Source organism: Anser brachyrhynchus (genome assembly GCF_964034855.1).
Source record: "Anser brachyrhynchus genome assembly, chromosome: 2".
Classification (NCBI taxonomy): Eukaryota; Metazoa; Chordata; class Aves; order Anseriformes; family Anatidae; genus Anser; species Anser brachyrhynchus.
Genome location: NC_137695.1, coordinates 125,682,272 through 125,705,159, shown reverse-complemented (window position 1 = coordinate 125,705,159; position 22,888 = coordinate 125,682,272). Strand labels below are relative to the sequence as shown.

At 35.8% G+C, this 22,888-nt stretch overlaps 1 protein-coding gene across 5 annotated transcripts in view; it reads right to left on the bottom strand.

The window, feature by feature from the left end:
- PREX2 (phosphatidylinositol-3,4,5-trisphosphate dependent Rac exchange factor 2) overlaps positions 1-22,888 on the bottom strand; it is a 177,223-nt gene that overhangs the window by 84,440 nt on the left and 69,895 nt on the right. For all 5 annotated transcript variants that reach the window (XM_080578459.1, XM_080578460.1, XM_080578461.1 and 2 more), the window contains 12 exons: positions 22,465-22,614; positions 18,797-18,941; positions 17,183-17,283; positions 12,539-12,642; positions 11,164-11,213; positions 10,507-10,582; positions 9,871-9,943; positions 8,566-8,708; positions 8,315-8,407; positions 7,063-7,211; positions 4,640-4,725; positions 2,684-2,820 (listed from right to left, as the gene is read on the bottom strand). In XM_080578459.1, coding sequence (XP_080434585.1) covers positions 2,684-2,820; positions 4,640-4,725; positions 7,063-7,211; positions 8,315-8,407; positions 8,566-8,708; positions 9,871-9,943; positions 10,507-10,582; positions 11,164-11,213; positions 12,539-12,642; positions 17,183-17,283; positions 18,797-18,941; positions 22,465-22,614 — 1,307 coding nt within the window. The remainder of the gene's footprint in view (positions 1-2,683; positions 2,821-4,639; positions 4,726-7,062; positions 7,212-8,314; positions 8,408-8,565; positions 8,709-9,870; positions 9,944-10,506; positions 10,583-11,163; positions 11,214-12,538; positions 12,643-17,182; positions 17,284-18,796; positions 18,942-22,464; positions 22,615-22,888) is intronic.

Here is a 22,888-nt window from a genome sequence, read left to right as displayed (position 1 = left end):
GAAAGATTACAGAATGCTAACTGAACATGTGGTATGTCCACCTAATCTATCACCCACGTGTCACTGGCAACAAATTTATACGCTACACCCTAAATTACTTGTATTTGTCTTTTTGATAGTTATTTTATTAGATCTGTTTTATTTTCCCACAGATTAGTAAAACATGCTAAAAGGACAGAATCTCAGGCAAGTCCAGCATTTTACGTGACTGACAGACATGTGCGTACAGGAATGGTGGCTTGGTCATACAGCCTATGAAGGAGCCACCTGTAAGCCTTACACCTTATTTTCCCCCTCTCACTTGTTTAGACATACGTCCATCACATCCTCTTGGAAGGGCCTATCAAATATGGCATCTACAGAATGCTCTTCTCTTCCCCATACATTTCAAAAGAAGCTTGACACTCAATCACTCCCTCTCTAACAGCTACAGCAGAACAAATGGCACAATCATAATCATAAAATCATTCAGGTTGTAAAAAACCTCTAAGATCATCTAGTCCAGCCTTTAACTCAGTACTGACAAGTCCACCAATAAACCATGCTACTCAGTTCTAAATCAACACGTTTCTTGAAGACCTCCAGGAATGGTGACTCAATCTCTTCCCTGGGCAGCCTATTGCAGTGCCACACAACCCCTTCATTAAAGAAATTTCTCCTAATATCCAACCTAAACCTCCCCTGGCACAACTTAAGGCCATTTCCCCTTGTCTTATTACTTGGTGCTTGGTAGAAAGGGCTCTCTTACTTCATGATTTGAATTTAAGGTGGCCTAATAGAAGGACTAGTTACTTCAACTGGAAGTCACTTGTTCAAAAGCTAACATAAGATATAATGCTATATGATTTGGAACCATATTCTCCAAATGCATTACAGGGGGACGCGCTAAGCATAAATCTGTCACATCATGATTAGTATCACTGCAGAGAAATTACATGGAATATCAGAAAGCAAAATCTGCTCTCAATTTTCTTTTTTCCAGACAAAACAACAAATACAGATATTGTCCAACAGGAGTTACACAGTTATTCCCATTGCAACCAACTGAAATGAAGCTTCATACTCCAGGCAAACAGGAAGACTCCTCACACTGAGAAGTGGAATATTCAGAACACAGAAAAAGATCCCCTTTCAATTATGCAATTGCCAACCACAGGAGAGACTGACTGCAATATTTGTGTTAATTAAACTATAGGCTAATTACTTACAAAATAGGAGAAATCCATAGTCATCTTACAAATAATTAAAAACCCACATTTCTGAATAGGAAGTGAAATTTTAGCTGTCTTGACACCAGTGGGAATACTGCCATCAGTCTAGACAGTTATCTCACACCATTTGATAGCACTACATCCTAAATGAAGGTTTTCTAAGAGATTCTTGTCAACCTGTGGTTTAGTTATATGTGATTTGCTGAACATGATTAGCTACTTTTTTAGACTGAAATAAATAATCCACATAAAAAAAACAGGTGTATCCAAGATATTACACAAGTGGATGGAAATAAAACCAAAACAGTAAATTTTCATGTGAAGACATTCATGCCAGCCAACATCAATCAATCCTCTTTGGTTGTCAATTACATCTACAGAACTCCATGCTTAGAAAAGAGAGAAAACATGCCTGGTACAATTAAAAAAAAAAAAAAATAATAATTAATCTTTTATTCCATCCATTACTTCCTCATGGAGTACCCTTTCTTTACCAGAGCCCGTATTCCTCTAAAGAATGGGTGCGCTCTATCTTGATATGTTATGTAACATCTTCAACTCCATAGTGCAGTTAAAAAAAAAAAAACACAAACATCCAGACATTTTCATGAAGACAGTATTTGCGTAACAGTTTTAATTCTTACTTATAATTCTTGTATCTATGCAGTAGGTATGAGAGAAGGATTTCACTCCTGATTTTAATTGGATTTTTCTTCTCAATTAACATGCACTGGAAGAGTCTGAAGTTAATTAATGATACCAGTTCACAGTTTCTGAAAAATTTGCAGGAACTTGGAAAGATTACATTGTACAATCCAGCTGGTTTTGGTTTTCTTCCCTACAATTTATATCTTGCAAAGCATTAGATTTTCTCCTAAACTAACGTGAGAAAGATAACAAAACTTGGATGCTTATATTAAAAAAAGGGAAATTTTGAGCCCTTAAATTTATGTTGATTTCCAAGATTGGAATGCAATGGGAACACAAAGAGACTTTTATAGGCAAAATATGTGCACTCTGCTCTCTATGTGCTGAAGTGTTACAAAATTCTGGAAGAGGATCAGCTTTTTGCATTACATTCTCATGCTGATGAGCAGGCAGTGAACTGTGTAAATCCCTCTCCATCATGATGAGAATATAGCTCGTCATGCTTTCTGCATAGAACTGCAGAAAAACTTGAAATAAGACTGTAAAAATACCATATAAAGAACTTAGCCGTAAGCTTAGATTTTTTTTAATGCAGAAATTAAAGAGACCTTGAGCATCAGCAATATATTGAGGAATGTTCAGCTTTTATAATTCAACTGGCTTCCTTCCACTTTTATTCACCACTCCTATCCCTTCATCACTCTCAATCTCAACAGGTGCATGGACAGAGATACACACCACACTGTTTACTTTGGTTGCAGAGAACATTTTACCAAAAAAAATATTTAGTCAGAAAATCTGCAAGAGTAACAAGTTAAATGTACCTGCATTGGACGCCTATACTTCCTGCATGCCGTGACATGAGCAATAACACTTGCATGAGTCTCTTTGCTGACATTAATTCCATTCACTTTGATTATGCATTGGCCAGGGTGAAGACCTGCTGCAGCTGCCACTGTTCCTATTAAAAAAATAACGATAAAAAAATCACACAGTTGACAGACTTCCTTTCCTAACCATTTCCTTTAAAGCTTAGTCCAAAAACCCAAAAGCCTCTGACCACAGAGTGCTTCTGAAGTCAGCTGGACTCCAAGAAAATAGAGTTCCAAATACATTTCTAAGGATCCTATCCATGTTTTCATCTTTTTTCCAATTCATTTATAACAGAGTGCCTTACAGTTTTAATTCAAATATCCAAAGATAACAGAGTAGAACATCTAAGCAACTTGAACAATAATAATAACAACAATAATCTTGAGTAATATATATGTATATTGTATGTGCAACATAAAACACATGGTTCAGCAATTTCTTTCCACAATAGAATAACCACCTTGGGAAAATCCTCTATCCACGGAAAAGGTACTATAAAAATAGCAGCTGTCTCCAGGTCTTTTCAGTATGATTCAAGCCTACTCCTGAAAGACAGCCTGCTGGACTATAACCATCTACCTGAACACTCACCTCCTTATGTCTCTCTTGCTATTGCTACAGAGGTGCTGGTGAAGTCAAAATCTATTGCTTAGAGAATGCTACACTGAGGTGAAGAAGCCAACTGTTAGAAAAGTCTAAACTGAATTTGTAGGGCTGACAAAAAGAAAACCATGTTATGACTTGCCAGTTGAGCATATTTGACAAGGAAATAACAAACAATATATTGTTTCAGTATTAAACAATATAAAGTAAGGATTTCCCTTATTTTAGGCACTATCAGGTTTTGGTGTTGCTTAAAAAATATAAAAACTGCAACAATAGATGATAGTTTTAAATCTAAAACCAAAGGAAGTCTTTGGAAATGATACCATTGCCAGCTATTGCAATCCATGTAAGTGTGGATTTGAAAACAAAAATAAGCCTTATTAAATATCTCTCTCAAAAAAAAAAAAAAAAAAAGAAAAGCAGAAATTTTTTTACTTCATTAAAAAAAAAATTCCAATTTGGCAGAGTATTTAAGCATATGCCTACAATCTTTCAGGTTTAGCAAACCACACAAGCAAGATTTACGTACTATTGAAGCTAATTGGAATAAAGTATGGGCTTAATGAATAAGGATAGGCAGTTGAATTGAGATCCAGGTGCAGAAATAATTATCACATCAGCTCAAGAGTCTAGTTTATTAGACTTTCTCTCGAAAATCTAATTTCTGGCACCACAGCCAAGAAAAAAAAAGTTATCAAGCTCTGTACAAATCTGTCTGCTTTGCAGATCAGTTCATTTTAAATTCCTCAGTTACAAAGGTAGGAGGAGGAGAAAGGACGCAACTGCCCCACAATAGCTGAAAATACAGTGGTATCTGGCTTTACCATTAACAGCATGCAACAGCAACAAAAAATGTTTGAACTACTTTTGTTGCCAATGCAGCAACCCAGAATTTATCAAGTTAGGAATGGCAAGCATTCGAATAATACATCACAAAATAGAAAAAAAAAAAAAAACAAAATAAACAAAACTGCATTTAGAGGAGAGATCTGCAATTACTGTGACAAAGCAGGTCACCAGCACCACTGAAAAGGTTTGTGAAAAGGTTTGTGAAAACTGGACTTTCTGGAGAACTTTTTCAGATCATTGCAGAACTACACGGTGACCTAACAAATTAACTTTCAGGAAAAAATTCCCAGCACCCATTCACTGGAGAAAGGAATTTTGCATCTGTCAACTATTCCTCAGTCTGTGAAGTCACACCTTTAACTCACCTTACCTACTCACTGGAGCTCATTTTGATTTATCTCAGCCAGGCCATCTAGATATGAAATGTATAATGACCACTAGTGTTGACTTACCTCTCCCAACAGCATGGACGACTGATGGGCCAAAGCCCCGGATTTGGAATCCAAGTCCATCTGCAGAGTCAGGAATCTTCACTGTCCTGATACAAGCAAAAATTCAGCATGAACATAACAAAAGGTAGAATATTGTTATTTAGAATAAAAGTGGACAGCAATAAGTAGTGTGTTCTTTACGCCAGGGTGTAAAACTTCACACTGTCAGTCAATTCACAGTTTCAGATTCAGCATCATATTCCCAATCCTTTGAACAGCTTACATCAGAATTAAGAGCAAGTGGAGATACTAAAACTAACCAGAAGAAGGCAGTACTATTTCACATGGAATTTCAGTATGCCAATTAAGACCAAAGCAGCACTGCAGTTTTCAAATTCCTCCCAAAGGGACTGCAATTCGGATAAGTTGTCACAAAACAGCAATGCTGAAAGCCCTGGGAAGGCAGGCAGTCTATCTGGCAAGAGCACAGAGTCTGGGGATCACAGATCATGGCAGGCCTTGTCACAAGAGCTGCAAAACACCATGGTGACTAGATCTGTGTTTGAATTTGCTAAGTTTTGCTGAAAAAAATTTATTTGGCTATATATTTGGCTACGGCTTTTCTGAGCAGCTATGCAAAGCAATGTGTTTTGTAAAGAATTGCATAGTACTGTTTATGTAACTTATAAGCACATTGTGTTACACACTTGCTTGGTCTAAGTGCAACAGTAATACGAAATATTGACAACCATGACCAACAAAAACACTGTTCTGGGTATCAAAATTCACATCTACTCCTTAAAATTAAGCCCCGATCTTGCCCAAAGTAAGCTAACATGATGTCAGCTCAGGTTCCAGAAAAAGCAACACAGCTGCATTAGCCCTTATCAAAACTGGTTAGGTCATGCATAACACTGCACTGATCTAACTTTGCAGTCTTCACTTCCAGAGCCAGTTCCGTTATTATTTAAGGGATCTTTGCACTGGACTTCACGTGCTAGTGCAAAAGCAGACAAATCCAAATTGATGGTGAAAAGTGAATTTAAAATACATTTGAACTGTATTAAGTTTGATTTACAGATAGATTTGAACAGTATCATTGCTTCATTTCTTGTACTTTCACTTTTTTTCTGGTATACAGAATGTTTAGCATTTGGAGACAATTAGAAGCACACATGAGATCCAAATCCCATTGGGGCCTATAAATTTGTAGAGATTTGTACAAAAATGCATTGTGAACATGTTAATGAATAAACTATAACAGAACATCACTGGCAGTTTCAGCTAAGAATTTATGAGAGAATAGTTGTCTCTTCAGCCAACACGGTTGTGCTAGTAGCAGCTTCTGACAAAATGCAGGCAGTACAGGAAACAAGTTCTTAAACTCCTCTGAACTCCTCATTCACTACATAATCTGTGTCATCCTTGAAATTCACCTATGTCTTCACTGGTGAGTTGTGAAGAAAACATGATCAGAAATTGATCCAAGATCTGCATTAAAGAAATGCTAGGATATGCTTTTTATGTTTGCTACAATACTATCACCTATTGTCTTCTTGCTGCTCTTTGATTTGGTTGCTGTTCTTTTTTGTATTACCAGTCCAGTTGATCAACTTTATGCCGTATTTCTTTCTTTGCTCTTTTTCCTGTTCTGGTTGCCCCTGTATTTCTCAAGCCATCTTCACTTATTAACAGGAGAAATACATCTCTGTTCTGCTGCTTAAGTGGAGCCATTTCCAAGGCTCACTCTTTGTGTTATCGGGCAACAGGATGGGTTCCTCCTTTCTCTGCAAAATTTGATCAGAATTTCTCCCGACTGCTGTTTCTTATTCTCATCTTCCTTCGTTACACAGAAACTATTAACAACTTTACTGATAGACCTATGTTTGTTAACATATCTACTGAACCCAGGCATTAGGCCTTACTTTGTATTTCTTTTACGTAACAAAAATTCTACTCAGATTGCAGGGGTCAAAACTTTGTGTAGAAATACAGCTGTTACACAAAGATCTGGAGTTGTTTACTTGCTACTGTTGTTTACACAACCAGCACACATACCAAAGAGGCCCATTAGATCACAAAGCCCAACTTCTGCCAAACCAGGAACTAATCCCCAGACAGAGGAACTTGTTTAATAAACATAAGTAAGAGATAAGTGATCAAAACTGTCCATGTATTCAAAGAAACCTCATTTACACTTGTGGTTTCTTCATGCACTTAACGTGGCAGACCTGATGATCTAAAGCACTTGTGTTTTGTTTTTGCTGACTGACAAATTTAGTAAAACAAAATCAAAGCAGATCAAATTGCTTGACTTTACAAAGTGAGATTCAGCAAAGCATTTAAAATAACTTTACAGTAGCACTGTTTGAAGTTCCACTTGTCTTTTTAAATTTGCCTCAATTGTAGTTTCTCAAAATTCCCCCAAAGGAATGACAACTTACTCCCGTGGTTTAGTGCTCACAAGAACCCGCAGGGGCTTTCTGCTGTTTAAACATGTTTTCAGGAAGCAATCCACTTCACTAAAGGGTCGCAGAAAAACCAGGTCACCGTTAATGGCGAAGATTTTTTTTCCAACCTCCAAGCCTGCCATCTAGAAAACAATAACAGTTGTGTAGATGTTTGCCTTTTATAACCACCAACATTATGTTTTCTTCTGCTTGCATGCAACCCCAATAGGAATAATGACACACACACTTACAGAAAATTCTTTATGCCTCCTTCACAAACTACACTCAAAAGACACACAAAAAAATTGGTTCTGGAATGCGTTATAGTGACCTTAAGCATCCTGTAAACTCTCCCTCTGAAGAGACCTAATGACAAGTCCTAGTGTCAGTCAAGATTTTATTGAAGTATTACAATATTAGTTAATACCTGTAATAATTAACCCAATAGCCTTCATTGATCCAGTTGTTGGCTTTTTATTGCTATTATTATTATTATTATTATATTGTTGATGTTACCTCATTTGCCCACATGTCATTCTCCAAAGGAGAATGTACAGCAAAGTATCTCTGGATATAGTTCTGTGGTTGTATTGTATGTTGCATTGTTCTGTCGTATTTATTTTTATCACAGTTTTTATCCCACAATGAGATGTGGGGCTTAGAAATAGAAGGGCTTGAAATCCAAGTCTTTTTTTTTCTCTCATAGAAGAGATTATTTCTGTATATTTACACGTATAGAGACCCCCATACAATTCACTAGAACAATATTAAATTACCCAAAGAACTAAAGCAATACTAACAAACTGAAAGGCTATGATTTATTTATTCAGATTTTTAAATTCTGGAATTGCTTGATACATCCTTTATTATGAAATACATCAACTGCAACCTACAGACTAGAGTACTGTTCTATATTCATTTCATATTCTACTGAAGGATGTTTATTCCGTTCATGAGTAATGTAATCACTGGAATATTTTTTAAAGCATTAAAATAAAACCATTACTTTTTCAAAACTCATAACAAATTACCTCTGTATAAAATAAATGTTGCTAATGGTCACAGCTCTATTTTAAACAAACAAAGCAAAACAAAACAAAAAAAGTATAATAATCATAGCTAACTTGAAAAGTTCTCAAATTATTGTATTATCATCTACTATCACACATTTTCTTAACTGATATATAAATCATACACCTGTGAGCAAGTCAATAAAACAAGAAAGATAATTTATAATATTTAATACCTCAGCATTGGATCCTTTCTCCACCACTTTAATAATTGGCACCTTATTTCTATCTTCTAAACCAAAACCATAGGTGCCTTCATTAGATTTAATCTGAAAAATAGAATTGTTCAAAATTGCTCAAAAGGTTGCTCAAAAGGCATTTAGTAAATATAGCTCCATTAAAAAACAATACAAAGTGCTAATTTACTGTCACTACAACCAATTTTGTTTTTACTCATCAAAACATATGATAATTTGGTTTAACTCACCAATAATGACTTAGCTATGACATTTTCCACTACTTTCAAATCATGTTTCATCAGTCTGTGCTTCATATTTGACCCTTCCATTTCTTCATCCGCATAAAAACGAAACAACAGCGGTTCATCTTTAAATTCACTTTTCTCTAACACTGTATGACACAGAAACACAAACATTAATCCTGTTCTTCTTTTGAATTCTTGAATGTCATGTTTTTTATGAACCACAAAATACTGAACGTGTACAAATTAAATGCTAGCAAACTACTTTGTGTGTGAAACTAGGGAAATCTTAATTTTTAGCATTAGCAACTCTCTTTTTTCTGGATCCATTATAGGTAGGTATCACTAAGTTTATTTTCAGCTACAGTATTTAGATTTCACCAAGGTTAGGAAGACTAGCTTAGCCTGAAAAGGTTTTAGCACAAAGTTTCTTCCTAAAATTGATTTAAGAATATGATTTTGAAAAGTTCTGTTGGACAGCTGCTGGAAACGCACACCACCAAGTTCTGGCACTCTTCAAGTGCATGAATGAAGTATGCCACATTCAGTATTAGAAATGGGTTTGCTGGGGATGTGGAAGCAACTAGAACAGCAGACAGATGCAGTTTGTATGTTCAAAAATCAAAGGCAAAAGTGAACACGCTCTGAGAGGAAGTTAATTCTTCCTCCTTATCGAACCAAGCTGATGAGAAAATTTCTTCTTCTTCTTTATTTCAGTAAATGACCCACTGCTTCAATCGTTTCACTGAAACCTTCCCTCTGATGGTATTAAATACAACCGTGTTCTCCTCATTTTTGGTACTCCACATATCTCTGCTCTCCTCTCCCTTCTTCTTTGTTCTCTGCTGTCTTTATTATTTTCTCATTTTTCTACAGTCCACTTTCTCTGGCTGTCACCACTTCACATATTTAAAGTCATGTTCCACCACACTTGATTCATTCCTCCAAAAATGATTCCATTTTTTCCTACATATTTCCTCAAGGTCTATCTTCAGTCTCACCTGTACAAACATGTATTACCTGCTTAAGAATTTTCTTTCAATGTGGCTCACCAAAATTCTACCCCTAAACCCTTCGGAAGATGAAACCCTCAGTATATGCTTTAAAATTGACTGAAAATAATTTTCAGAGTATACAATAGATATTTTTCTTCTTCTCCAAGATTGTAGCATAGGTTTCTCCAGTGATATAATGAACCAATTTCCTATACCTTCTGTAACATCTTTAACAGCGCCTGCATTTCCTTCCTACTATGTAGATATGGCATTAAACAAAAGGTATGTATACCTTGCATAGAATGTATTTACTTACCATGATGCATAAACCCATTATCACAAAGAGCTACGCCGAAGATCATAGCTTCCTCCCTGGTCCGGCAATCCCCCTGTTAAACCATAGCATATTTTCTTTATATTTTAATATATAAGTAAAATGGATTCTATTCACAATGGTGTAACCTCACAGGGCAAGTACAGAAGTATTGAGAATTTTTACTTCTATTTTATAAAGCTGGTACATGTTGACTGAATGAACAGGTTACCCTGTTCTTGTTCCTGAGGTGCTTAAAATAAAACAGAATTATAAAAGCAAATTGGTACTGACTTCTAGTTAGTAATTTAGAGTTTTCAGAGGCTATCCATTTCATTTTAAGCCTCAAACAATATTACATGCTGAATTACAAAGCTAAGTCTCATTAAAACATTTAAAGTTCAATTGCAAATAAGGAAGATAAGCACAAAAGGGATGAATAGCATGGCTGTTGACAGCTGATTTCTGTTACTTTACTGGTTTAAGAGGATTACACACAAACATGAGTGCATGCGCACACACACACACACTGTTCTTACACAAAGTGGATGTTATTCCACCTAATACATCACTACCTTTCAAATCATAATTTAAATGCAATATTTAGAAAAGTACGTAAATCCGAAGGTATACACTTGCCTGTGCAATCAACCAGTCTATGAGTTTGTTAGCCATGACTACAGATTTGTAGGTTCTCAGGTGATAATCTTTATCCCTGTCCAAAACAAAAATACATATGTAGGTACATATATTAAGCAAAACGTCAAAAGAGCCTAAATTAAAAACAAACAAATAAAAAACACTTATTTTCTATACAAGTTAGTACAAGCATGAATTGACCATTTTGTAGTGGTTCAGAAATAGAGCTTCAGAAGTTGCCTCTGGAGTAAAGCAAGTCAAACCTTTCAGTGTAGATAGAAAGGGGAAGGCTGACCATATCTTACTTTGCCACTGCAACATAAAGACAGTTGCCTCCCTGCAGCTGAGATTCTACAAATGAGTAATGGAATATTAGTAAAGAAGTGAGTATATTAATATCTACAGTAAGCATGTAAGCACATCTATCAGGACCTAGAAGGCTCTAAAAGTCTGGAAAAAAATATAATCTTGGACTGAGTTTGCACTCATTTTATGATGCAGTTACTCTTTTTGTCTTTATAGCCCTTCAATCTTTTTTGATTTCTCCCTAAAGACCAATCTTAGTAAGGTGGGTTAGGTTCCTACATTCAAACACAGTATCTTCAGAATACATACTTCTCTTGAATGAGTCTCTAAGGATTTCCTAACTAGACTCACCTAATTACTGGGGTGAAGAGACTGTGAAGGCGACAGTACAGTCGTACACCCTGTAAAAGAGAAAGATGAGGTTACTTATGTGGATTATAATGTCGTTACACATTCACACCCCAGAGAACATGAGAGAAATGGACACAGTAAAAAAGCTAGATGTTTTAAATGCACTTCACTTAGCTAGTAAAACAAAACTATTCAAATTTCTTTATGTGCCAAAACTTACTATTTCCAGATAACAATATTGACAAAAAAAAAAACGAGACATAAACCATTTCTAACCAAGCTTAACTGATACACATGCAAAAACGATCAGCTTTAAGATAGCATTAAAAAAAAAGTACAGTATTTTGAAAAAAAAAGTACACAAAACTTGAAAGATAAAGTAACGTTTCTATGAATTAAGGTTTTCTGAATCACTGATTGGTACTCTACATATAAAGCAAGCAACTAAAGTAAAAAAATAATAAAATTAAAAGTTACACACATAAGTACCTTTTTTTAAAAAAGTGAAATTATAACTAAACAGTAAACTTAAAAATAAAAAAGATTCAAAGATGTGAAAAGATGTAATACGTTTTCAATTGAAAACAAAACATAGAATGCTTGAAGGAATTTAAGATACTACCATCAGAAAATAGCATTAAGAAATCACGTAAGCATTCCATAGCAGACTATCAAAAAAACAATTACGCTTATAACATACAAGACAAAACATGTATAACAATAAAAAATTGCATGAAAACAGGTTCCATTCTACATTGTTGTGCCTGCTAGAATTCGGTATTGAAGATTCTTCTAGATATACATTAACAATGCCAGCAGAAAAGTGAGTGACATTGTAATGCAATATCCAAGATACTGCAGTTTTCCACTATATCAAAATCATGAGATGAGTTTAAAGGCAACTTTGTTCAATAGAAGTGTTACACCTAGTAGTGTAGATGGATACTACTACCTATGTTTAAACATCTGTGTGACTCTTGATTTACTGCCTTATTAAGTCATTAATACAAGACACTCAGATTTAATAGATTTTAAAAAAACCTATATATAAGTTCAAATCTATTAAAATTGATTGAAAATTGCAATGGACTGAAATGACAGCTTCAAAATTACCCAGAAACACAGGCAATGCATCCCACATATAAAATCATTAAGTAATTAAAATACATTTTTAAATTTCATATGTAAAATATGTAACAACAAGCCAAGATCTTCCCTTAGAACTGGAAAATTAAATTTGATTCAAATAAGTACAGAGGCAGGCAAGTGTGAAAGGATGTTATGTATTCTAGCATAACATTTTACTTTATTTCTCAAGCAGAATCTCCATTTCTGGCGCATTCTTCCTAATAATAGCAACTGCTCCATTATGTACCTTAGAAATCACTTCCTGCATCTCGTTTCTTGGATAGTATGTTCCATCATCGTATCGGAATCTGTACAGCATGTGTTCAGGTTTGAATTGGTGCTTATCTGTAACTAAATTAAAAAAAAAAAAAAAAAAAAAAAAGAAAACACGTGTATAGCCAGGTCACTTTCCACAGAAATAGACAAAAAAGAAGGGCAAAGTCATTCCTTCAAATAACAGTCCATTACATTATAGACAGATTTCAGACAGGGAGGGTAGGAAGCATGATTAAATCATTTTCCCTAAGTTCCTTTATGTCACTGCTGATGATATTTCTCACAGCATATAAGTAGCCCACAGGAAACCAACAAATTTAAGTAATGGGGCAAAGAATAAGAATGACAAACAGCCTGGAACAGCCTAGAAAATCAGGGATTCAAGCATGTTTTAGTCTTCAGTGCACTTGCAAGTTTATCAATCAAATAGCCAAAAAGACAGCTTCTTTTGCAATTATCAGTGTATTGTTCCACATTATTCCCTGTCCAAATTCTTGCCAAGGCCAATGAGTCAATAAAGGACCCTCCATAACACATCTGACCAGTCCTGCACTTGAGAGCGAAGAAGGCCTGTCTTCCGATATATACAGCCAGCTGAAGGTCTTCAGTGCAAGAGACTTGCAATCATCATGAGGCTGTTAAGTCAACATACATGATCCACGTCGCCTAAGACCCATGGAAAAGGATCTTAGCAGGTGGATTTCTATTCAGCAGTTTCACAAGATTTCAACAACAGACCTCACAACTTCAAATATTTCATCTGAAATCACATCATATGATACAAAACTTCTGCTAACAGGACTACAGTAAGGCCTTCTGAAAAACAGCTGATTCAATTGATAGCTGAGGACAACAGGAAGCACTGGCACCATCCTGGGATGGTGTAATTATTGGTTTGCTTGAAAATGTAAGCTTTAATTTGAAAGGAAATTTGCATGGCACCTATTATTAAAGGAGGCTATCATAAGTCAAGTCTTATGAGGAGTGGCTGAGGGAACTGGGGTTGTTTAGTCTGGAGAAGAGGAGGCTCAGGGGAGACCTTATTGCTCTCTACAACTACCTGAAAGGAAGGTGTGGGGAGATGGGGGTTGACCTCTTCTCACATATAACTAGTGATAGGACAAAAGGGAATGGCCTCAAGTTGTGCCAGGGGAGGTTCAGGTTGGATATTAGGAAAAAATCCCTTCTCAGAAAGAGTGGTTAGGCATTGGAACAGGTTGCCCAGGGAAGTCACCATCCCTGGAGGTGTTTAAGGAAAGGGTAGATGTGGTACTCAGGGACATGGTTTAGTGGGTAATATTGGTGGTAGGTGGACAGTTGGACTAGATGATCTTAGAGATCTTTTCCAACCCTAATGATTCTATGATTCTTTAATATCTTTGTTTATCAGAGTAACAAACCTGATAGTGTTAGGTAATTCTTCATCCCTTCCTATACCAAGGAAGGAATATATCTATTCCTATACCTATAATATTAATCCATTATCCTCTTCAAAAATGCAGCTGAGCACCACAAACTTTGCATAGTAAGGTGTCTTCTCTAACCACTGCATCATTTTTCACACACTATCAAGCTCTTCAGTATATCCACCAATCATCTGACACATGGACATAAAATCTGGACGTTATATATACAGTGTTTTCACCAGTGTCATGTGCAGAAGAAAATAACTTCTCTACCTGCATTTGATATATCTACTGATAGTAAAGCCCAGGACATTACTCTGATTGCCTTGAAGTCATGGTTTTCTGCTGAGGCCATTATCCACAATGACCCCTTAGCTCTTTTACATATCATTAGCTCCCAATACATCAGATACACACTACAAAATTCTCATATATAATGCCTAGCATAAATATTGAAATTGATTTTACTGGACTGCGACCATTTAACTCAGGAATAAAAGATACCTTCTAGTTCTGTAATTAAATATAATGTGTTACTGTTGGAGAAAAGATATATTCCAGTAGATCAATGTACATTAAGTACATTAAGAGTTTTTAAAACCAGCAACTACGGAAGACGGGAAAAAAAAAAAAAAACATTGCCAGGATCATATTGCTTAAGGTCAAACTGTTCCTTACTGTTACAGAGATGCACAGGGAAGGAACCATGACTGCAAAGCACCTTTCCATTCTTGCATGTCCATGAAGAACAGAACAGGCTCTGCACTCTGAAGAACATTGCTTTGTAGTGTCTGTGGTCATTTGTAGTGTTCTTTGCAGCCCCTATTTACACACAGCACACCAAGAACTATTGGAGCAGGCCCACAGACTTGGCACATCCTGCACTCTGGAAAGCAAGGAAACCAAACAAGGATGCTCCTGACTCAGCTGCATTGTGTTACCTACTAAATATATCGAGGGAAGCTGTGAGGGAAGCTGTAAATCACTATTCGCTGGGTGCAAGGCGGGGCAGGTTGTTCTAGATACAGATGTGATTTGGCTCAAGAGGAAGGATAGATCATCTATCAGCTACTAGTATCAACTAGTATGAGCTGTACATTTGGGAGTCCATAGTTTCAAACAGTTAAACATGATAAAATGCTCATTAGTACTGAAATAAGGAACACCAAGTTGTTTTGTGTGTCACTACCAACCATCTACCTGTACTTTGCTTGGAGATAAATATTTTATATGGTATATGCCAAGAAAAGGGAACTGATCAGGTTTAAACTGGTCTTTACTTTTACTTTTCTGCCACGGTAATTTTTACTCAGATCAGTACACCAATCCAGGAAACTGCACAACCATATAAATACCTATTTATTTAAAATCATCTGATATTAAAAATAAGCTGATATTCAGATGATTTTTGTAACTACAAAGTTCCTTATTGCCTTGAGAGGAAGCTTCCACCTCTAACCATCATCAGCAAGTGACCAGACAAAGTACCTCAGTACATTGGCTGATCAATTGTAAGTTGTTTCAGATATAAGAGAATGCCACCAGGTGGATTTAGGATAGCAACATATAAACTGTTTTTTCCCTTTGCAAAACTGGAAAAATAAAAAAACACAAGGAAAAGCCATAGCTTGCAAGAGTTCACACACCAGGAAGTAAAACAATGTCCATCACAGTGCGGGTCTGGCATGGCTAGAATGAAGCATATGCTAGAATATGCTAAACCTAACAAAGCCCCCTACAGCATTTGCAATGTGAGTAACAGCCAAACTTTCTTTCTCCCTTGCTCCCTCTATGAAAACAGATGGTTCATTCAACTTTATTTTAAGAGTTCTATTTTCACTGAACCACAGCTGGATCCACTATTCAAAGTAGCATGTCTGGCTCAAATTTCTATGCTCTAACATAATTACCCTTTTATCTCATGAAATTACACAATATTCATTTAACTCTGTATTGAGAAAGTCTATCAGTGTATTTGGGATGTAAATTACAAGATCAGGAGAAGAATCTTTGGCAACAGAATCATTCCATTGAAAACAATTCTGTGTGTGCAGTAAACATAATAGCATCTGACATTTGAATGATGGTTGAAGAAAATCATGTAGACTGACATTAAAGCATTAAAGACTACATGACTACTGATGAATAACTTTAATGATTTTCCTCCTACTCTGTGTATGTTCAAAATGCACACAGCCAAGTGGCACTCCTGCTTTCCTTCCAGCCAAGGACACTGAAAACACGGTGGCAAAGAACTTACAAAGTAAGTATTGAATTAACTACTGGTTGAAGTATTTATGTATCAAAATGTAAATTATCAATTATTCCATCTAAATTTACACCCTGGATCTATGCCAGAACAGCACCTAACTTCGCAACTCTTTCACTAACTGATTTTTAAAGTTACTGAACCTATTATAAGTCAAAACATCTTCACAAGTGGAAGCTTCTTCATTTCACTTATATGGTCCTGCTAGACTACAACTTCTAAAAGGAATAGAGACAAGGACCTGCTGTGGTAAGAAGGTTTGATATGAAAAATGCTGCCAATGCAAATTACCTCAAGAAATCAAACCTTTTTGGCTCAAAAACTAAACCATTTCAATGATGCTTCTCTCCAGAATGAGGTTAGCAAAGACAGTTTACTGAAAATTTAAGCATAAAAATTTGAATTTTAGCAACTCTACAAAGCAGTGACGAATGGGGCCTGAATATTCAAATGTTTCAGTTTAGGAGTTCTAGGTTGGTTTTACCTGCTAAACTTGTAATTCCTAACAAAGGATCAGGCACATTTATCTGCAGCCACCTGTAAAGTTTTTTGCTCTCTCCTATCTACAACTCTTATTGAAACATGTGTCCCTAAAAGGCCTAGCCTAAATAAAAGGCTTAAGTCCTTTAAAAACATCTGCCCTCCTTTCTTCCCCTCAAATTTATTTTTGGTTACAACAGAATAGCAATGTTTCTGTAGGTCCCTGTTAGCAATGTTGTGATCCCAACAGCACAGATCTAATCTAGTTATATCAATGGAGGTTATCCAGTAAATCTTCTAGGCATGGGCAAGGGCCCCATGAGGTCCCTGTAAGGATATAATGCAGATTCAACAAGCTGCCTTGCATTAATGAGACCATCATTTTATCAAACAAAATTAAGTCCACTGTAATTACAACAATTACCTTGAAAACAAGTAAGTTAAAACTAATTATATTTACCATGATGGATAATGCCATTCTCTAATAAAGCTTGGCCAAGATGAACGCCTTCTTCGGATTTGTGTATCTCTCCAATTTCCAATAACCAGGACACAAATTCACTGAATTAAAGCAGATACAAAAGAAGAAAAATTGAAATGTCATGCCACTACATCTACTACATTTTCTTCTTAGTTGCAAGCCTAGCAGGGTTCCTTACTTAGTTAAGTGCTTCTTAAGCCAAATGACCTTTAGAATGTCGTATCATCTTTAAAAAAAAAAATAATTTCCACTTTTTATTATTTAGATATAATACATAAAGGTTTCCCTTGACATGTCTTTTCTTTTCTTTTATCTAGGCACATGAATATTCCTTTGTTTTCCATGATCTTCTAAAGTAGAATAGACAAATTTGACCAGACTGTCAAATATAAGAAAATCCCAGGCACACCTACTGCACCTACACAGGACAGATATGCTCTGAAGGCAGACCATAACTGCAGCATGATAGAACAGTAGGCCTGTTATTTCTGAGACATCCTGAGCAGATAAACAAAGCATATAGTGCACATCCAAGAAACACCAAGTTTATTTCACAGTAAATCTGACGCAGTTCAGAGACATCAATGTTATGGTACATAAAATATTTGCATGTCTGTTACAAATCAAAGTAGCAGTGTAGTGAGGCAGTGCAACATCCACATTAATGGGTTTTAACTGTTGAACCAGAGACAAGCAAAAGCATACTTTGGAAGGATCCACTTCAAAGACAGAACAGAAAAGCAAACTTTTGACAGTCGGTTTAAATGTTTTACACGACTCCATACCATGAGTCTATTCTTTACCTCCTTCCAACAGCCCCTCTGAGGAGATGACTCAATCACAACTCAATAATTAATCTTAATCCTCATTTCAACTCTCACCAGCTACATGACTTTGGACAGTACATGAAAATCTCTTATTTCATTTCCTCTTTTGAACACATCAGTGAGGATCTTCATCACAATGTGCTTGTGTAAAACAATCACTGTACTATAGAAAAATACTCCATGCTAATCTGCCTTACAGTCAGATGAAATAAGGGATAAACTTTCTGCCCCCAAAACTGTTTTTCTGTAACATATGTAATATCATGGTACCTATTGCTTTCTCCTCCTCATGGATTCAGTCTCCTTAAGCCATAGGTACGTTATGACATTCTGAAGATCCTCCTCTTAACAGGGTTTAATTTTTAAACATGTAAGTTACCTTTAGTAACTCCATAACTGATATTCAGACAAGAGGAGAAAGGAAACAGTTTTAGAGACAGATTTTTAAAGTGGATTAAAGCAAATTTGGCATCAATAAAAAATGCATCAAAACAGTTGGGAATTATTTATTTAAAGAAACTATTTTATTTTATGCATTTTCTATGTTCAACATGCCTTTGCAGCCTTGGACCTTTAAAAAGCTACTTTGGGATTTGAGTACATATCCATAAATTTCACGCAGACCAATTTACATTTTGGCTAAATTCTGGGAGGCAAATAGTCCTAACAGACATTACAAATAAAGTGTGGTTTTCATAAAATCCCAAAGAAGATATAAAATGTGTTTTAGCTGCTTAAAAATCATGCTATAAAATGCATGTAATACCTTCCAAGAAAGCACTTGGGAAAAGTGGTTAATTTCCTCTTCCTGTCTTTGATGAGATTCCCTTGTTTGCACATCATTTTGTATAGTCTTTCTCCTTGCTCAGAGATCATCATCCAAGTGTCTTGTTCCATGCCCAATTTTAAACCTGTCAAAAATACAATAAAATTTTATGAAGTGATATTGTCATTATATTTCAAAGTCTTCAACAAAATGGACAAGAAATACTAATATTCTACATACAAAAAAGAAAAAGGAGGTTTTTCCATTATTTTGCTCAGAATCAAGATCCATTTATGAACATCATACAACATATATGAACATCAACAAATGAACATCATTTATGAACCTTCATAAAGCATAATCAAACGATATCTATAAATTCCTCACAGTGAAGTCAAATTGTTACTGAAAATGTACACCTGTACCAACATCACCATTGATATTGCAGTAATAAATACTAATGCTGTGATTTTCAATGACTTCAGTATATGAACATTCAGAAAGGAGGAGTCTTGTCTTCACAAATTTAAAAGAAAAGGTCCATATTTTCACTCTTATCATCTGATCATAAAAATGTTTTTCACAAACATTTTTCAGTTTTTCAATTTACTGTAACTAATTATGTGTTATATACTTGTTAGTTTCATAGACGATTAATTTAGGCCTTTTCCACAAAATCCCATGCACAACTTGATTTTTATTTGTTTTGGAACTTTCTCAACAACCAAAAGCTATTGAGGGGGTTAGTTCAACATTTCTTATTTTTTCCTGTTTCCCTTCTCAAGAAAATCATTACATTTTCTGAATAACAGATGATCAAAACCAGTTTTTGTTGAATTATGTATCATACTGGCCACTCACAGAAGCTTGTTCTCCCAGGGAATACCACAGACCTTCATAACCCATGTATTTTCTCTATAAACCATCTTAATTCAGGATAAAACCACACATTTCAGGAATGTCTTATATACATGTTGTCAGCTTCTCTCTCTAGATTTGCACATTTCTAAAATTTTAACTGTACATAATCAATATGAGTAGTAGTCTGTCACTTCTATAGTTCTGAAAAAAATAGCCAGAAAAAAATGTAACACGGCATAAGAGAAAGATAACAAAGGTATTGGTCACAGATACAGAAGTGTCTCTCATTACCCATGAACTAGTTAGTGGTAATGCCACACAAACATAAAACCTGACTTATTCTCAGGAAAAGAAAATCTAGCCAGTATACTTCTTTCGGAGCTTATAGGACATTGATGTTTTTATTTGTACTGACTGTTTGAATCAGCAGCAGCATCACAGCACCATCAGCCTTGAAAATTTTCACCAGTTAAATAAATTTCTAACCTTCTGAATGCCTCAGATGGTTACATGAAAGCCCCTAAACTGAAAGAAATACTTCCTAGCAAAAAGTTTCCAATTTGGCTTGATTTCTCTTAGCAAGGAAATAAAATCTATAAAGTGGTCCTAGTTATTAATTCAATAACCACTGAAATTTCTGTTAAAGTATTTCACCTGGGGCATCCTCTCCCTTCTGTTCAGCTTCTGCTTTATGGACTCCAAATAACGGCATAGATTGAGCTTCCCTAAGTACTTTGAATCTCCAAATCTACCAGTACGAATGGCCCGGAAAGCCCCAGCTACGTGGCATACTCAAGCTGTATTTCTGTGATCCACATTCTTTATTTATCCAGTCAGGTGATCACTGCAATCCATGGTTCTGCATGAGATGTGGGGTCCACAGCACCTCTGTGAAGGAATGCCTGGGCAAGTCCTGCTGCACCATGCAGTAAGGGGGCAGTCACTCAAACAAGACTCGCTCACAGCCCCCAGATTTGCTCACAGATTTGGCAAGTGTGTACCTTTGAATCAGCTGGTGTCTCACTTGCAAAGGAGACAAAACACTGTTCTCACATGTGCAGTCACTTAGACTTCAGTGTGATTGTCTATAAATATATGTGCGCATGAACAGGCTCCACATCTTATTAAGTAAATATACAATTAAAGCATCTTCATGTTCACAGTGAATAGGAAATTGCTTATAGCTACATTTAGATACAATATTTGAATTCTAAAAAGGTATCTGTTTGGTTCCTGAGTAATTTGGCAACTTGCCTGCAATTAAGTTGATGCATCCTGCTTTGTTTATACAGATGTTTTGAAAAAAATCACTGTGCTGGAGGAGATGTTATAAGTCGATGTAGTAATGGAGATATTCAAGAAATATTTTTGCAGATCCTGTGTTGCAAACTGAGTCTAAGTGTCTACCAAATCTTCTCCTGTTCTATCCTGTTCCTGTTTCTTTCATGATTGTCTCCTCAGTGGCAAATCCCTTGTGACCACCAAGAGCTAAAAAATTCCCTAATTTATAAGATGCATTTGAGAAGATAACCTCAGACCTCAAGCTTGGTAAGGTTTAGGTCAGAGACAATTCTGTTACCGGTAGAGTGTGAAATAATAAGAATACAACAACAACAAAGACTACTATTTACTCTTTGTATTTCTTACCTAAAGGTATCAAGTGTCTAAGGAAATCAAGAAACGTAAAAAAAGAGAAGTGGGATTTGTTGAAAATCTATTTAGTCAGATTCAGACAAGGCCCTAAACAGAAGCAGAGAAATCTGTTTGTTGTTGTTGTGTTTGACATCATCTCTAGCACATTTATTTTTTATTCTAAAATGTTGAGCTTTTAGACCTCTAAGGCATCTTTTTAGCTTTTCCACTATTAATTCTTGATGGCACTATTAATTAGCCAGGGCTCAGACATTCTAGTTGAAAACTCTGGTCCTACAGCAAATGTTATACAAACATCCAGTATTCAACTTTAAAAGACCAAAGAAAGTATTGTTATCCTCCATTTACAACAGAGGCACAAAACAATGGCTACTGAAACAGGACACAGGAAATCTACACAAACCAGGAACAGAAACCCAGATCTGACTACACGGTCATATTTTCTTTCAGTACTGAGGCTCCATACATCCTTACTGATTAGGATATTTTAGCTTGCAAATGAAATTAGCTCCAGAAGATGATGATGCGTCATCTATTTTGTGCTGGGTTCACCTTCAATACACAAGGTTATTTGTGGTCACATTAGAGATCAGGATTATATTTCAGCCAAGTATTCTTCCACCTTAATTCAATGATTCAAAAGACAGTTGTTTGCAATGGTGATTTGTTACTTTCTTGGATAGGGGAGAGTGGATCAAAGATGGGGTTGTGGGCGTATTCACCATTTCATGTTGAATCATCTGCATGAAGAAACTTAGAAAATCTGTTTATTTCAGTGCTTCAAATTTCCATTCACAAAACGTATACAGACCCCAAAAGGCATTTAGGATAGACCCTCATATACCACAAACCACAACATTTCACAGGCCTCAATAAAATTATGATAATATTTTCTGGTTGAGGATAAGCTGCAAAATCGTAGATGAAATCATCTTCCCATTTACAAAATGACACTCACTACCAACACACATGATTCAAGTCATTATGTCCTTCCCAGTAGTAGTTTGATTTATTTTTTTCCAAGCTGTTATTCATAAAGCTTCAGTTGAACCTGATACCACAAGTTTGCCTAGCAGCTGTTTTGCTTTATATCTCAACATAAAAATACAGCGTGGCTTTCTGGCACAGCAACACAAGGAAGTTTATTAACCTACCTTTTCGTCTCTCTCGCTCTTTCAAAATAGCTTCCAGCCATTCTTGCTTCTCTTCAGGTGTTTTTGCCATGCACACAAACCATTTGTTCTTTGCTGTGTTGTGGATCTTCCAGCCATTAATGACAGTGTGGCCACTGCTGTGGTAGTCAGCTGGGAATAGATAAATTGGCTTAAAGAACAAAAGCTCTTAAAAAAGAAATAAGTAATATATTTTTTTAAAAACTCCTTCTATTATTATACATAAAACTAATGAAATACAGAAGAATAAAACAGAAAGAAAAACAGAACAAATATAAAGAATGTAAAATTATCTGTGCTGATTGTGAACTGTTTTAACTTAATGAGCTGTATTTTTTACTTCTAGTAAACTTAATGTGTTTTTTATAATGTGAAAGAGAATTGCCTGGCATATGGGAGCCATCAG